At 46.2% G+C, this 18,152-nt stretch overlaps 1 protein-coding gene across 1 annotated transcript; it reads left to right on the top strand.

The window, feature by feature from the left end:
- The first annotated feature begins 10,472 nt into the window (after positions 1-10,472).
- Positions 10,473-13,619, top strand: NXT1 (nuclear transport factor 2 like export factor 1). The gene is made up of 2 exons (XM_039220957.1): positions 10,473-10,710; positions 12,865-13,619. The coding sequence occupies exon 2, from the start codon at positions 12,924-12,926 to the stop codon at positions 13,344-13,346; it is 423 nt and encodes a 140-aa protein (XP_039076888.1). The 5' UTR covers positions 10,473-10,710; positions 12,865-12,923; the 3' UTR covers positions 13,347-13,619.
- Positions 13,620-18,152: the final 4,533 nt, after the last annotated feature.

The following is an 18,152-nucleotide window of genomic DNA, read 5'->3' as shown; positions in this document are numbered from 1 at the left end:
GGTGGAGGATTGACACTTACTAGAAAGTGGATAGAGCCGTGTGACCAGCTGACAGCTGCCCTTCCACAAGCCAGGAAGCCAGGCCCTCCCAAGGACTGTGGAGGGCATAGCTGGGAGGCTTGGGGCATGGGCAGTTCTCCTGGTCAGGGCCCCCCGGGGCTCCCCACTCACTGCCTTGAGCAGCTCCAGGGGCCCATTGAGTAGGAAGACCAGACTGCAAGTGTTGGCCTGTGTTGACCATCTGGTCCCCTAGGGAGAAGCCAAGGAGCCTCTGTGGGGGCCAGGGTCATAGCACCTCTTCCCCAACGTAGTTGGGACCTGGGAGACCTGAGCTGATTCTTCCATTCACTCACCCTTTTAGCCATTTCGTCCCATTGTACACTGTTCTTTCATTGCCTTGAAACCACCCCTGGACAGAAGTTCAAAATGCCAAATATTTGGCCAAAAACACTAACAAAGCGGCATTCTGAGACAGCATTTCAGAGACCCTAATAGCAGGCACAGACAATACAAGATCTGCTGCTTTGGGAAGGCAAAGGGACATCTGCTGTTCCAAAAGACTTCTAAAGCTTCCTCTTGGGAAAAGAAAAGACAAAAAAGCCCCTCTGCACAGCTACCTCTCAAGCCAGATGAGGTGTCTTTGGACTTTGCAACGTTTGTAAATGTTTGTTCTAGAAATGGAGAGCTTTTGTTCATGATAAGAACTGCCTCACAGTCCCTGAGCTGTCCACACAGGAGGCTGGCTCAGATTCCAAGAACAGCTCTCTCTAAAGTGTAGACCGCACTCCTGTGGCCGCTGTTGTGAATAGCAACCCAGAATGAAGGGCTGGACGAGTCCAGACAGCTTCCAAGGTAGGTAAATGCTCCAAGGAGCATAATTGCCAGGGGAGTAGAAGATATGCTTGAATTTTTAATATTTTAACATCATGAAAGACATTAATTAGAATTCTAAGCATGAATGGGGTGAGTGGTCATTTTTATCAGCAGAAACTAGAAAATGTCTGCCTCAGGGAGCATTCCCACCAGCCCTGATCCTGGAGCACCTCTGGGCCCTGATCCATGGGTGCTTTGTTCTCTAGCTGAGAGAGCAGAGGTTCTCACAGTGTGGTCCAGCAGTTCCAGCACGCCCTGCAAATTGGTTAGAAATGCAAATCTTGTGCTCACGATGTCCTACTATGTCAGAAACCCCAAGGCTTAGGCTCAGGCACCTGTAAGCTGAAAAATCCTCCAGAGGGTTCTGATGATCCCTCACGTTTAGGAACCTCTGCTTATAGTTTGTTAGCATTAGATGTGGTTGGGCTTATTACTGCTTGTCACAGAAACAGACCTGATAATTAAAATACTGACCCTTCAGGGGACTAGAGGAACCCCTCTGGAGATTCCCTGGGAGTTTTAATAATGAGAGAAAGTCTTGTCTTATCACTCAAGGCATAGAGTGGATTCCCTCAGCATCAGACCCTGAGACCATCACTCAAGTGCAAGCAGCATATTAAGGAGGTGGTCACAGAATGCATCTGTTGGGGTATGGGAAGAAGCCAGTATAGGGTGTGTCCCTGGGGAGGTTGGCACTGTCAGTGACTGGGGCCTGTCCCTGGGGAGCTCTTGGGGACAGTATAGGGCACGTCTCACACAGGGGTCATGGAAGCAGGGATACTTCTCTTCCATCCCCTTTCTGTCACTGTTAAGGAAGGCTCCTGGACATAGCCTCCATCCCAGGTGGCTTCCTGCCCTGCTCTGGGTGAGCAAGTCTGTGGTCAGAGGACCCTCATCCAGGAAGGAGGAAACAAAAGGCACCCCATCACCTGCTCCAGGCAGCTTTCCTAGGCTGCTGGCAAAAATTCTTTTAACTCGTGTCTGAGATCCCAAGACTCTGGTTCCTTATTAGAACCTTCTTCACCCTTCAAGACACAAAGTCCATCAAGGGGCCCCTGGGTGGCTCAGTTGGTTAAGCATCCAACTTTGGCTCAGGTCATGATCTCACAGTTCCTGGGTTCGAGCCCCACATTGGGCTCTGTGCTGACAGCTCAGAGCCTGGAGCCTGCTTCTGATTCTGTGTCTCCCTCTCTCTCTGACCCTCCCCTGCTCATGCTGTCTCTCTCTCTCTCTCTCTCTCTCTCTCAGAAAGAAATAAAACATTTAAAAAATTATTTAAGTCCATCAAGTCCAGCACAATTTTCTTTTTCTTCTTCCCCTTTTCCTACTCCTTCCTTTCTCTTCTTCCTCTCCTCCATCTTCATTGCGGACACCCAGTGAGGGGTATGGGGCCCTGGAAGGTGGGTCTGAGTCCCTCTCACTGCACTGCTTCCTGAGTCTTGTGGCTACATCACATTTTGCAGTTCAGACAGGCTGGTGCCCCATACACCTCCATATCTCCTGGTTGAGAGTTGCCTTTCAGAAAACAAGGATCAGCCTGAGATCAGTTCACCACTCAAACATCCCTCCTCACTCTGGGCAAAGCAGGGCCCACAGCCTACCATGGCCAGCCCTCAGTTTGGAGAGAGCCTTTCCACAGATGACTGAGATGGATCAGACAGCAAAGAACAAGAGCTGTAAATGGGGCATAGGAACTGTTCAGAGAGGGGATAGACAGGTCAGAAAAGTGGAGAAAGTTGGGAGGAGAGGGGTACCTGGACCTGACCTTGAAGCTGGAGGGCACTTGTGCAGATGTGGGGAATTCCAGGAGCACAGGTGTGGGGGGAGAGCAGCCTGAGATCTGGGAGAGCCATCAAAGGCCCTCTGTAGCTGGAGCTTGGCAGGAGGCGAGAGGAAGAGCAGGAGCCCATGTTGCATGGTGAGAGCCCTGCCCTGGGCAGAGCTTTTTGAAGAGCATGCTTGGATTCCTCATCAGAAAAGCCAATATCCCTGTAAGGAAAGGGAGTGAAGATGGAAACAGATGTTGGGGTGCAGTCATGATAAGCTGTGCCCCTGTGAGTCAGGCATCGCTTGTCTATACACATGTCAGCTTTAGAGTTTGGTGCCCCAATTTTACAGATGAGGAAACTGAGCCCCCAAAGGGTTAGGTCACTCAGGTCTATCTGGTTCCAAGTTTCCTTGATCTTTCTGCTCTATCCACCTAGATTGCTTTAATGGCTCCAGAGAAAGACAGTGGAGCCTGAACTCCGGGATCCACACAGGAGCTGCAGGGGCATGAGCAATGGTGAGACCGAAGTGAAGTGCAGGAGAAAGGTGCCTGTGTTCTAGTCAGGAGGGATGGGCTGACTGACATGCAGGGAGACAGAGCCTCATGAAGCAAGAGGAGCTGAATCCTTTGTAGACATCACAAGTCACTCCAAAGTGAAACCCCTCACCCATAAGCCATTTCTCCCCCTTCTTCCCTGCCTGCTGGCACACACCAATTTGCATTCTGTCTCTCTGGATTTATCTAATCTGGATATTTTATATAAATGGACTCAAACAACATGTGACCTTCTGTTCTGGCTTCTTTCACTCAGCATAATATTTGGAGGTTCATCCACATTGTAGCATGTGTCAGTGTTTCACTTATTTTGATGACTGCATAATACTTCATTGCATGGCTAAACCACAGTTGGTTTATCTATTCATCCATGGATGGCTGTTTCCATCTTTTGGCTATTCATGGTCATACACTTGTGTGAGTATTTGTCATTCATCCTTTTGAGTGTATGCTCCAAAGTAAAACTGTGGGGTCACATGGAAATTCCATGTTTAGCTTTTTGAGAAACAACCAGACTGTTTTCCATGGTTGCTGCACCATTTTACATTCCCTCCAGCAATGTAAGAGGACTCTGATTTCTCTACATCCTTGCCAACACTTCTTATTTTCTGTTTTTTTATTATAACCATCATAGAGGGTACAAAGGGGAACCTCACTGAGGTTTTGATTTGCATTTCTATCTGCATCTTATTTGACATTTTATAGGGTCATCAACCATTCCCTGAAGCTCCCATGTTGCTAGTTTTCATCCCCTCAGCTTATTGAGGGCAGGGATCAGGAGACATTTTATTCTCCCTCATATGTTCAGCTCAGAGTACCATAGCTTAAGAAGGCACACAGAGGCACTGGTGCCCCACCCCCCATATCTGCAGTCAGTCCATGTGGTTGGATGTCTGGGGGCGATAATGCTGACACCTACCATCTCACAGGCTACACTCACTAGTGATGTCTATGAAGGACACTAAGTATGCCAGGTCATTCAGGGCCTCTGTGCACTACCACTTACAATGTCTGCTTCAGTGAATACATTGTGCCTACCATGGACCTAGTACCTCCCACCACTGAAAAGTGGTGTCAAATAACAAAAATTCAACTGAGTAAATATGAAGATCTAATTGGCTTTTTTCAACAATTCATGAATTGGCAGCATCCCATCTAGCAAGTAGAAAGGAGCTCCCCTGAGCTGTAGAAAATGAAAGGTTTTTAAAGGCAGGAAGGAGTAAGAAAAGGAAGTTATTAGCAAAGAATGCATTGTTTCAGGTCAAGCTGCCTTCCCAAGGGGAATGGAAGGTCCTATAGGGTGGATTATTTCACTAGTTTTGACCAATTCGTTTGGTGACTGGTTAAAGGTTACATACTGGAGGGTATGGGGGGGAAGAATGAAACTTCAATTAGGTTAGGTATTAAGCTTTGGTCTGTTGGTGTGAGGTTTAACACAACCGATCCCATTTGGGGCCAGCTGTATCCTTTTTAACAGTGAGCTAGGGCTGATTTCCAAATGCCCAAGGGCTTTCTCCAGGTGTGGAAGGAAAACCTCTTGGCCTCTCTTGCCAGCAGGCCAGAAGTGCAGGGAAATGACACCCTCCCCTGGCAGCCCTCAACTCTCAGGAGTTGGTATGTGAATACCCCAGCTCCCTCCTCCTCTGGCACTCCAGGTGGGCTCATTCTGAAGACTGTATTCTGTGCTACTCTATGCTGAGTTCTGCCTCATGGTTAGGCCCCACTGGCCATGGTAGGAGCTGACTAAGTAAGTAATCTACAAGTATTCTGATTGGGACCACCAATTCCAATGTGTGGGTTTTGTACCCTGCACCAAACAATTCTCCAACATTAGTTGGATGTCCTACAATTGACTCAATGCTGACACTATCTACCTGGAGAGAATATCAGATCCCACAAAAGGCTAAGTCCTACAAGATTGCCCCCCACACACTTACGATGTCATTTGCAAGTCTAGATTGTTACCTGTGTTTCTGATTTACTGGCTACAACCCCTTCCTTGGAGTTAATTAATTTTCTAGAATGACTCACAAAACTGGGAGAAACATTTTACTTACTAGATGACTGGTTTGTTATAAAAGGATATAACTCAGGGACAGTCAGATAGAGTACAGCACAAGGTATGGAGAAAGGATGCATACCTGTCTTCTCCAGGCATTACACTCTCCCCAAATCTCCCTTGTATCACCAATCTGGAAGGTCTCTACTCCCTGTCCTTTTGGGTTGGTAGGGCTTTCTGTCTTAAGCATGATTGATTACATTATTGGTAGTGGTAATTAAAATTCAATCTTCAGACTCTCTGCCCTCCCCAGTGGTCCACTGTGGGGCTGAAAGTTCCAACACTCTAATCACAGGGTTGGTTCCCATGGCAACCAGCCTCCATCCTTGGAGATCCAAAGGCTTTCCCCAAAATTAGCTCATTAACATAACAAAAATCCTTTAATTAACACATTTATGGCTCTCAACTCTTAGGAAATTTTGAGAGCTTTAGGAGCTCTGAGCTAGGAACGGATCAAACATATATTCTCATCATAAACCACAATATCACATCTACTCTCTCTTCCTCAATTCTCCACTTCCCTACTAGTGCTTCTGCACCACCCCAGTCAGTGACTTCTGCCTCTCAGAGAATCAATACAAACCAAGACATCTACACACCAGCCACTTCGTATACATTAATTCATGAAACCTGCTTAGAAACTAAGAACAAAGACCATCCCCTGAGGGTTAAAAGTGAGGGGGTTGGACATTGACTGGAGCAGACAGATGCAATGTCATCTTAATGAGAAAGGAGGCTTCTAGCCCCCAAGGCTATGATGTCGGTGAACAGTTTGAGGTATTTGCCAGCAGAGTACAGAAACTCACAAGAAAAGGGGTAAATGTGGGTGGTGCTGGTAGGAAGGAACTATGCTCCCCGAACTAATTATCTCATCCCCCTGGGCACACTTCCCTTCCTTGGAACATAAGTCCTTCAGCCTTCTCAACTCTATAGCCCTTTGGCTTCAGGGATCACGCATATCACTGCCTCTCCTTGTTCTGACCTGTGCTCAACAGGCCACCTGCCCACGCTGCTGAGGCTCCTCCTCCCCTGCTCACAGAGAATATGCTTGTCTTGCAAAAAAGCGTGTGCTAGTGTCTGGGAAGCTGGTTCTGGCTTAGATGAACAAACTGACACCCTTCTCAAAAGTGCAATTTTGACTAATTCTCAGCGATCAGGAGGGAGCCAGGACTCTAGGTGAATTCTTTGAGATACTATCACCTTGCAAGCCCCCTTGAAGTCCCGTTTCAGGGTTCCTTTGGCATCAGGAAGCAAACCAGATTCATACAGATGTAAATTTGAAAGAGGTATCCTCACTTGAGATTTTCTCTTGACGCCTCAGGGCAGGGCCTCAGCAAGACTCTGGGATGATGGTGAGAAAAAGTCCGGACTCTATCCCTGTGTAACAGACCAACATAAACCCTAGTGGCTTAATTCGATAACAATCACTTATTTTGCTCACAAATCTGCAATTTGGCTTGGCTGGGAGGCTTCATTTCTGCTCTATGCAACATCAGCCCTGGGAAGACCACCCCAGGACTAGAGGGTCCATTTCCAAAGCCATTCACTCAAGGACTACTGGCTGCCAGGGTGGCCTGGCCATGTGGCCTGGGCTACTGATAGCACACAAGAATCAAGATAGCCTGGCAGAGGCTATATGTTCATATAGGTCTGCCTAAGCCCATCTAAGGGACCTAAGGCCATCTCCTAATGGGGTGTGGCTAACCAAGATTCTGGACAAGCACGTAGGACTGAAATATTTTTGTGGCCATTTTTGGAAAATATCATCTGTCACAATAAAGATGAGAAACTACTAGGAATCAAGACAGCCTCTCTCCATAGCTTGTGAGTGTGTATGTGTAAGAGTGATGTGTGTGTGTATATGTGTGTCTAATCTAGCTCACTCTCTTTCCCTGCTTCTGGTGACATAGCTCTTTACCTCTTCTTCATTCACTCTCTGTGCTGCTCAAGACCACACTCAGCTTGTAGGCCTCAGTTTTTCCTGCCTTCCCAGAATCCCCCCCAAAAATCAAATTCTCAAATGACCCAGAAATGTAGCCCCAGCTCACTCTGACCCAGCAGCAGCTCATTTGATTCTGCTAAGACGGGGGATAAAACAAAAAACAACACGTTTGGTTTTGGCAACAGTGCATCGAGGGCACAACCTGCCCAGCCACTGCCGTAGATTGTCTAGCTCATAGTGATGCAGCCTCTCATGGCAAACAAACGTGTTAGATCCTGCACCAGAGAACTACACTGACAATGGGGGAAAGGTCAACCCTGTGTTTACAGACTAAAACATTCGTAAGTCAGGCCTGCCTTCAGAGCTGCTAGAGGCACAGCATGTATGACCAGAAGTGCCCTTCCTCCCTGGCTCCACTGATGCCTAAATCAGGCTCATTTTCCAGAAGATGCGCATATGATTTGGTAACTAATCCTACCAATTTGTCACTACACTTATTGCAAGTTTTAAAGCCAGTTGTTGGAGGAAGTGTTGGCAAATAACCAAGTTGCTGTTAATGCAAAATGTCAAAACATGCTAACGTTTTCTGGATGCTTACTTTGTGTTTGGCCTGTGTTAAGCACTTGCCATGCATTATTTCATTTATTCCTCACATCAACCAAAGGAGAGGAATATTATTTCTGTTCCCCTTCTACTGATGAGGCAGAGCTAACCTCTGGGAGGTTAACTAACATGCCTCCATCACTCTGCTAGTGTACCAAGCCACACTAGCTAAGTTATGAATACCTTCTTTAAGGTGCTCAACTTTAAACAGTATTAAAAAATAGAGCAAATTCACTGGAAAGTCCAAACTTCAGGTCTGATTTCTTTCCCAACACAGTCACTAAAGTCCTGAATTCTTCCCCTGTGTCCTGTCTGCCTCTCTGTCCAAGGGCTTCCTCTCAGGGTGGCAAGATGGCTGCAACTACACTGTCCATATTCCACATGTTTGGAAGGAGAAAGAAAAAGCATGTTCCCCCTCAATCCACTAGCAAACACTTTCTTCAGACTCAGTGACCTTACTTGGGCCACCCCAGAACTGTGTTCAGTGCAACTACCATGCCTCTCAGAGCCAGGAGTGTCTCTAACCTCCAAAATTTAAGGACTGTAGGGTGCAGGGAGAGGGAGTAAAATACAGGCTTGTTTCCAAGAGTAGCAGAGTGACTGTTAGAGAGGAGTCATCACAACTAGAATGTTGTGGAACAACGACTTGAATCCAGGCCTATTCATTCAAACAGTACTGACGGAGCCCTTGCCGTGGGTCAGGCACAATTCTAGATGCTGGGACACAAACCTGGAAGGTTCTTGCTCTCCTAGCCTCCTGCTGCTGGCTCTGCTGCCTCCCAGGAATAACGCCCTGTGCTCTTAAAAGGCTTTGGAGCTGGACTTATGTTCTCCTAACCAGCTTTTCTAGTTTTGAAGCAGCTTTGCAGCACTTAATTTCTGCTTCTCAGCCTCCTCATCTGTAATATTGGGAACCTCCCCTAAAATTACAAGAATGAAACAAAAAAGGCTTACATGGGAAATATGGCAAAACTTAAAGCAAAACAACATCCAATCTAGTAGGTGCATAGTAAATCAGCTCTCATTCCACAGATGCTGTGATTTGGATTTTTGTATGTTCCTAATTTCACTGTCCTGGACTTTATAAAAACATGTCTATATGAATACTGCTCCACAGATGCTATCTCAGCCTCTCTACTCAGCCCCACCTTATTTTTTTATAATTCAAATTCTTCACCTACTTGATAAGTGGAGGAGGGGGGTTGCCTATGTTAAATAGCCTATTCAGTTTCTAAATTTATCCTGAAGTCTGACAGGAAGGGTTCTCAGGAATGCAAGCAAAGGTATGCCAAAGTGTAGCCAAGGAAGTATGGATTAAGTGCACCACTCTCTAAAGGTGTGAAGGCATCAATAAACTTCACAGTGCCCAAATGGTTCCCAGTATTGCAGGGAATTATTCAGTCTCTCAGACCAGTGGATGGAGTTGAGGATCTTGCATTGAAAGAAACCCCTTTTCTTTTTCTTTTTTGCTGTAATCTGTAAGTTTCCCAAGTCCCACATGAACTGTTTCCATCCTGTTAAGACTGTTGTTTTAAACAAAAGTTCAGTAAAAATTCAGCCCAGCCTCCAGATTGATTGGCTGAAATGAGCTAGGTCCAGGGCTGGAGAAGAGCAACACGATACCAACCAGGCTACGGGCCATAGCTGGAGCCAGGCGGTTTTCCTTGGAGCTCCTCAATTACCAGGACACGAGAGGAAACTGCCTTGGTTTCCCTATCGGGCACTTTTGTGTCTTCCCAAACGAAGACTTCCTTCCCACGCTCAACTCTTCACACTCGTTTAGTTGAGTTTCCCACTTAACTAAAATGGGTTTTCCTGTGTCCTTTAGGCTATTAACTCATAGAGTCCTTAGGGGCTTAAACTATAAAGGAGAGTAATCAGCTGACACACTTCATCAGGCAGAGTTCAGGAAGTGCTCTGCTGGCTTCACCAGCTCAGTAGAGTTAATATTCCTGGGGCCACCCTGGGACGTCCAGTAGAGTTAATATTCCTGGGGCCACCCCGGGACATCCTGGCACCCCACTTGCTATGCCTGTTTGAAAGTCTTGGTTGGGTCACAGTCTGCTGCTAGTAGTGGTTTCCCGCGATTGCATCAAGTCGTCTTTTAACTAGAATTTGACTAGAATTACCCCAACTGCAGGTGAATGAAGGTCTTAGGACAAGGACCTGGGCGCGCCTCACACATTCCCCCCATCTCCTGTCAGGAGGCTTCCAAGCCTCGGAGAGGGACCTTACCTACCTCTAGCTCCGGGGGCGGGACCTAGGAGATTTCACCCAATCAAGAATCCCACCTAACCAGTTGGACCAGTTTCTGTGACCGGTTGAACCAATGAAAACTCGATTGCGGATTTTCTGTGGACTTCCGGAAAAGATGCCTCTCCCGGAAGCCACCGCCTCCATTGTGCCACACCTGGGCGGAGGTAGCCTCTCGGCCTTTCGTCCCATTGGATTACATGGCTGCCCGTCACGGGGAGGCGGGAGTGGGCGGAGCCTTGGGAGCTGGCGTCTGCGCGGTACAACCCCGGCCGCGCGCGGGAACCCGAGATCTGCGGCGAAGAGTCCTCGGGCTACGGGGTTCCGGCGACCCGGGCGGGCCGGGAGGAAGGGTGGGAAAAGAGCAGCCCTTCCGGCTCTTCCTGAGGCGAGCGGCGGAGGGGCACGGAACCGCGACCGGCCTGTCCCGCGACCTTCAGAGGCCGGCCCTCTGTGGAACTGGGAGCAGAGCAGGTGGCGCCCGACCTGGGCGCCGCCGCTCACGCTTACTGGGAGACGCCAGCGCTGGCCGAGGTCCCCGCCTCGCTGACCAGGGACGCCTGCGCAGATCCGGGCCGCTCATTTGACCGAGGTCGCCGACCCCAGCCTACCGAGGACACCGCCCCCCGCTGACCCCGGACGTCACCAGCCACGCAAGTAGGTGTCCCCCACGACCACCCGCGCCTGGCAGTCTGAAGACCCCAAGACCGGCCCAGGGGCTCCAGAGACATCTACCACGTGCCCCCCATTGTCAAGAAGCAGCCGGATTTTGTCCTTTCCTTGGTGGTGTAGCTACCTTGCTGCTTCAGGTTTTTGCCGATGCGTAGCGCTGGGTAGTGAATCCGCTTTGCGGTGACCAGTTCGTGCGCTGGAGCAGGTCTCCGGCCAGATAGGGTAGGCGGGCTTTAGGCGTTTGATGAAAAGCGACTCACCTTCAGAAATAAGGCCTGTTGCATCCTCTCTGGTCCAGCGCCAAAGAACTTGACGGTATGGGCCTCCGAGAGAAGGCGGCATCTTCACAGCCCCTTCCTTATCAGACTTTTCGAGATTCTTTTCCCTGATTTGAGAGAGAAGGGTAAGGCGCCAGCTCTGTAGGTAGCAGAATCACGAGAAAAGGAGGTGGTTATCCTACTGGCATGGGGCCAGGACAGGTTGCTGCGCTGTTTGGCAGAACTGAGCAGGGGTCGAGAAGGGGACGTTTCTGAGAGTGAGTTGAGATGGTGGAGGGTCTGGGACACGTTAGGGTGAGGACTAATATGGATGTCAGGGGGTTGAGAATTCCAGCAAGAGAGAAACTGAGGACGTGTGAAAGGACGGTTTCAAACTAGCAGGCCTGGAATTATACTCTTAGAGCCCTGATTTCCTAAGCAAGGACCTTACAGAATGAGCAAGTAAAAGGACAGCATAGCTTTGACAACATTTTCAGAGGCCACAGCCGTTCTTACAAATGATAAATCAAAGTGTACTTACTGTCAGGACCTTGATCCATCCCCTGGGTTTCTCCCTTCTCGTTTGTAAAATTGTTTCATCATTCTGTGGTGACCAGTAAATGAGGTATGTACAGTGCTCAGCAATTCCCAGCTAGGAATCTGTTGAGGCTTGACTTTTAAGTTTGTGGAGGAAGTGGGAGGACCTCAAGCTGTGCCTGATTCTGTCCCTGCTGGTCTCCAGGACCAAGCCTCTCACTGCTCTTCAGTTCTTGACTCCAGGCAGAGGCCTCCACCTTTCTCAGCCCTAAGAGTCCTTGACTCTTTCCCAACTCTATGTGAAATCTTTTATCTATTTTTCATAAGCTAATATTAAAAAAAAGTTAAGGTCTTTGAAATTAAAAAAAGTATTAAGTTTGTATATCTGAACATATCCATTAATTTAGTGATGTTCTCTCATGAATTTTTTTAGTGAAATATTTTAATGACACAAAAAGGAACAGAGAACTGTGACAGTTGTACCATACTCTGAGACAAGCAAATAATCTTTATGCTTTTGTGCTTTTTTTTTTTTTAAGACTTGACATTTCAGCTACAGTTGGGATCCTTTTTTGATGCCACCCTCCCCCCTCCATCCCATATAACTTGCTCAGTTGTAACTTTTCTTTCCATTCTTGCTCACAGGACTTGCTGGTACGTATTAGTGCTCATAGAAGCTAGGTATCCTCCCTTCTCAATCCCAGTCAGCTACAGGTTTGCCTGTCATGAGCATCATGACCACCATTTTAATACTGTCCTAATGACATTTGTCCTCTTATTCTCTTAAGAAACCTGCCTTCTCTTTGCTCTCCCAGTATTTGTTGGGTGATAGGCTTTCTCATACTGTCCCCAGCTGAGGAACATATGCCATCTGATTGATCTTTATTGGGCCACTGTTTCCTTTCACTGTCTTTATCCAGAATCTGGTATTTCTCCACTGCCCTAGGGGCAGTCACACCTGGTCCATGCTTCCAGGAAAAAGTGACCTTCCATAGTCAAATGTGCTATCTTTTATATAAAATGTGATTTTTAAAATTCACAGTAAGAGCTACTATTTTTTGAACATGTAAGTATCAGGCTTTTTAAGCACTTGGTGTACCTGTCTTATTTGATTCTCATGTTACAACTATGTCATGAATGGTGATGTTTTCATTTTAAAATGAGTGAACTAAGGTTTAGTAAGTTAGGCGTTGGCAAAATTTGAGCCTGGAGTCATTTCTCTCATTTCTCTACGGTATGTAATTGAAAAGGAAGAACTATAACAGAGAAGGAGAATTGTTCTGTTGTTGGGGCAGAACTAACTTGAGCATTCACATGGGTTCTTTTCAATCTTCCTGCCCCACAGCCCCAGCTCCCTCAGGCACGGGAGCACCTGGGCAGAAGCCTCCTTCAGCAGGGCCAGAGATGGCATCAGTGGACTTCAAGACTTATGTGGATCAGGCCTGCAGAGCTGCTGAGGAGTTCGTCAATGTGTACTACACCACCATGGATAAGCGGCGGCGCCTGCTGTCCCGCCTGTACATGGGCACGGCCACCCTGGTGTGGAATGGAAACGCTGTTTCAGGACAAGAGTCCTTGAGTGAGTTTTTTGAAATGTTGCCTTCCAGTGAGTTTCAAATCAATGTGGTAGACTGCCAGCCTGTCCACGATGAAGCCACCCCAAGCCAGACTACAGTCCTCGTTGTGATCTGTGGAACAGTGAAGTTTGAGGGCAATAAGCAACGGGACTTTAACCAGAACTTCATCCTGACTGCCCAGGCCTCACCCAGCAACACGGTGTGGAAAATAGCAAGTGACTGCTTCCGGTTCCAGGACTGGGCCAGCTAGTGGTGGCAAGAAAGGCCTCTGTTTCACCCCCAGCTCTGTAGGGAAACACAGATCTCAAAATGTGGGGACACAGGTTCCTTTCTGTTACTCCAGGCCATACCTCCCCATCTAAACTCTGCATTTTCTGGAGTCCCATGAGCCCCTTTCTGAGTGTATTCTTGTTTGTCATAGATGCCTTTTCAAAGTAGTAAACTTTTCTATTTTTCTACTTGTCCAGTAGATATCCTGGTTCTGGAAATCCTGACAAATAAAACAATACAAATGTTGCCTCTTTTCCCTTGCACAATGTGTTGTCCAGATTTTGAGGCAGGAGGAAGCAAGGAGGGTTAAAGGCAGGAAGCTTAGTAGAAAGCACCTGCAAAGGTGTGAGGTCTAGGACAGAACACCTACCTGGCTCAGGTGTGCTAGAGTTGGGGCTCTACCCAGATCTCTGGGTAGGGCTGGGAATGGTGTTTTTCCTAAGTACCCAGGTGTTTTAACCTGTAGTTGACTTTTAGAGTACATCAGAGTCACCTAACGGATGGTTGGGTCCTACCTCAGAATCTGAACTGAGTTGAATGAGTATGAACAGGTATAATAATAAGGAGTTAATAACTATTTATAAATGAAACTATTGTATTAACTACTCTTGTAAAGAGGGGGTGAAGAACTGCTTTTAAGAGGGAGACATACCAAGGTGGGGGGATCAGGCATCAGAATTAGAAGCTGGTTTTATTGACCCTGAAGATCAACTCTAATTGCATTTTCCCAGTGTAAAAAAAAGAATAGAGAACTAGAAGATTCCATCATCCTTTGACCAATAAATGAGATCTCAGGGCCATCTGTCTTCCCCAGTTAAATTTTCTTTGACAAGAGTGTGCTAGGTTTAGTATAGGTTTGTGGGCTAGAATATTGGAATGAGAACTTTGGAGAAGGAGGAGAACAATACTGATGGTGGTGGCACAGATGGCAGTTTCCTCCTCACGCTCCTCCCCTTCTCTAGTTTCTGAAGGCTGACAATGAGTAGGACAAAGTAGCCACCAAAAAGAGGGTTTGACATATGACTTAAGTTCTGGCCAATGATGGAGAAGCAGATGGGGCTTCTGGGGGTAGTTTGCATTCATAGACCTTTCCTTCCTTTCTCCCATTTCCTGGAAAGCAGTTAAGGTGGCCTGACCACTGGCTCTGGCTCATTCTGGCCCATGGAGACAGCTTTACCCTAGAGATAGGATTGTGTTAAACTGTAATCCTTGATTATGTGGGACCATCCAAATGGCCCTAATTTACCTACCCTCTTTCTTTTTTTTTTTTTACCCTCATTCTTTTTTAATGAGAGAAATTTTATCTAGAAGACCTTATTGGTTTGCAGTATGTCTCACCTACCGCAGCAAAGCCTAATCCCAAATGAGAGCACAGAATCCTAACCACTAGACCACCAGGGGAATCTAATCCCAAATCAGGACAAAGATTTGCAACAGGGGCAGACAGTGTGTTTTATGGGAATAGCTCTGCTGTGGTACCCTGGGAAACCAAAGTAGACCCAGGTGCCCTCAGGAAGTCACAGTCTAATCAGGAGGCAAGATATTAAAATATAGTTTTAAAAAAAAAGTTTCAAAGCTACATATAAAGAGTGGTCAAATCGGTCCTATAGATGCATGCATAGCAAGCAGAGACCAACAGTTCAGCTGAGATATGGTAAAATATACGTGAGGTTGGAAGTGAGGTCCCAAACCACAATGTTGAATTTTCAGACTCTGGAGCTCTGTTCCATAGGGAAGAGAGTGGAATAGGCTAGGAGTATTAGTGCAGAGACTGATGTGGATGTGGGCTTCAAATCTGAAAGCCCTTGTCCTTAAGGGGTGAGGTAGGATGCTACCTGCCTCAGCTCAGCCCTGGATAGAGAGTGTGAGTCCCATCAGGCCATCAGAGAGCTTGATGTGGAATCTCTGGAGTCTGAGAATCATGTTGGCCTGAAAAACTTCAAGACAGCAGCTCTGGGTGTTCCACAGGTTTGAGAAATTAAAAGTAAAGATGGCTTTCAGAAGGGCACTAGGACAAACCTTAGTGGCCTCCCAATATCCATTTTCCCCTCTTTCAGGAACAATAGAAAGTGGGTTCAGTTGGGAAAGGCACTCAGATGGAAGACCAGCCTTTCCTAGACCTCATATTGTGCCCTGAGACCCAGTGGGGTCAGTGAGGTATATGAGAAAGACACTTCAGGGAAGTCTCCTTGAAAGATTGGGGCAGCTAATCTCTTTTCTCCCACTCAACCTTCCTTTACCCTGCCATTTGGAAAGCAGGTGTGAGAGTTGATGTACGAGAAACTCTGTTGGGCCATGCAGCTTATTTGGCCATATGGAAGGTGTGGAGGAATGGAAAGCAGGCCCTGGGGGGCCTGTCAACCTCATGAAGCCCCTCACCAGCCTTGGATGAGCACCTTTGGTTTCTCAGGTGAAACAAGAAATACACTTCCATCTTCTTGGAGCCACTGTTGTTTGGGGGCCTTTTTACATGCAGTCTAACATACTTATCAGTAACAAACTAGAGAAAAGAATGTACAACAAAGGAAAGGCATAGTATTTCCTTATATAAAGAACCCTTAAATCAGTAAGGGAAAAAATCAATAAGAAAAAAAAAACAATAGCACAAGAAAACAGGCAAATCACAAAAATATATATATGGAAGGGTATAAGAGGGAGGGCTAAAGAAAGAAAGGGACAAAGGAAGATGCATAAGCTAATAATTTCCATCCCCCTCCTCACTGTATAGCAACCACCTAAGTGATGGCAGGAGGTACCATCTCCCATCTAATCAGACTGGCAACAGCAAGGAAAACTCAGGCCCCAGTGTCTGCCAAATGGGGCCATCAGGGTGCAAGCATTGATTGCTTCATAAGTTAGGACAGAGAAGGTGAAGAGAGTGGGGGAGTTGAGTGTTTTGGGGCGAGGTTTCCTGAGAGAAAGCTGCCCCCCACAGCTCCAATTCCTTTACCATGATTTCTACAAATCAGTAATGGGCTTAGCAAATGCAAAACTTGGAAAAAGATTAGTGCATGCATATCATAGAAATATAGATGGCCTATTAAGATCAGACAAAGCACTCACTCCACTCTCATTTTTAAAATGCATGTTGCAGAGGACTGTATTGGATGTGTCCATGTCCCTGGAATCCCCTTTGTAATAGATTTTCAAGGGATTGGACCTCTGCTCATCTCTGGGTTTACTTCCTAATTGGTCTCAGGCAGTCAGAATAATTCTGCTTCCATTGCCAGAAGTAACAGGTTCAAGGATCTGGGCCCAGCAAACAACTGAAGAGAGGGAAAAAGGAAATTGGGTACATGGTGGCTTTGATGCGCTTTGGAACTAATTCAACCACAAAACCCATGTGCACCGCTTCCAGGTCTTTTGGGAGTCAATCTTTTAAAAAAAATTTTTTTTTAATCTTTGTTTATTTTTGAGAAGAGAGAAAGAGCACAAGCAGAACAGAGAGGGAGAGGGAGACTGCTCCAGGCTCTGAGCTGACAGCAAAGAGCCTGATGTGGGGCTTGAACCCACAGACCTTGAGATCATGACCTGAGCCGAAGATGGATGCTTAACCAACTGAGCCACCCAGGTGCCCCTTAATTAATCTTTTTTAACACGCAAAACAGCTTGATGGGCCTTTCAACAACTTTCAATAAAGTTGTCCAATCAGCATGAATGACTACTACTTTTCATTCATCATAGTGATAATGGATCAAAACATTTTGTTATACTTCATGTTGGCCGGAGTTCTGGGAAAAGATCATTCCTGCTCAGATGTTTGGGGTGTTGATTGATCCAGGCTCATCTGAGGTCAATTGACATTTAAAATCCACCTCTCTTATCTTTGTATTTCCATTTCTATGTACAGGTGACCCTTGAACAACATGAGTTTGAACTACATGGGTCCACTTGTATGTGAATTTTTTACATTACAGTAAATGCATCCTTTCTGATGATTTCCTTAATGTTTTTCCTTTCTCTAGCTTATTTTTTTGTAAGAATATGGTATATAATATATATAAAAATATGTATTAATTGACTGTTTATATTATCTGGTTAACGGTAGACTATTAGTTAGATTTTGGGGGAGTCAAAGGTTGTATGTGTAGTTTTGACTGCACAGGGGTCAGTGCCCCTAACCCCTCTGTTGTTCAAGGGTCAACTGTACGCATATTTTGCAGATCCAGTTGGCCATATAAACACACACATCTTCATATAAGATAATTCATCATGGCAGTCTTTGTGTTAACAGTAACCATCTCAAATGTCCCAACACTAAGAGATTAAGAAAATTATAATATTCCCATAGAATGGATTATTGTGCAGCCTTGAAAACAAGAGACAGACCTGTACATGACATGAATGACATGAAATAATCTTTGAGATTTATGATAGTCAGAAAAGTTCAAACTCTTTGTAGAACATTAACAATAGTTATCACAATCAGTGCAATCAACATCCCAAGTGTTCATGATGTTTTGCATTACTTCCAACCTCATTGAGAAAATTGGTTCATGTTTTTTAAAAAATGGGATTCCATATAGGCTTGCTCTGTATACATGGACTTTCTGAAAGGATTGGCAAAAACTTCACGATACCTGTCCTTAGGGCTTGGATTCTGGGTTTTAATGTGGGGACAAGGCATTTGCTGTTGTATGTTCTCTAACTCTCCATTGTTTATAGTGTGTGTGTGTGTGTGTGTGTGTGTGTGTGTGTGTGTGTGTGTGTTGCTTTTTCAGTTAAAATTTAAGAATTAGGAATACGTTTTCCAAGGCAGAAGTAAAGGGCATTCACGTTGCAAGCA

Source organism: Hyaena hyaena, unplaced genomic scaffold, assembly GCF_003009895.1.
Source record: "Hyaena hyaena isolate Hyena2069 unplaced genomic scaffold, ASM300989v1 scaffold_928, whole genome shotgun sequence".
NCBI classification, from domain to species: domain Eukaryota; kingdom Metazoa; phylum Chordata; class Mammalia; order Carnivora; family Hyaenidae; genus Hyaena; species Hyaena hyaena.
This window is presented reverse-complemented; position numbering and strand designations above follow the sequence as displayed.

Excerpts from the sequence above, each read along its gene's own strand:
- NXT1 (XM_039220957.1), top strand. The coding sequence starts at position 12,924 with ATGGCATCAGTGGACTTCAAGACTTATGTGGATCAGGCCTGCAGAGCT.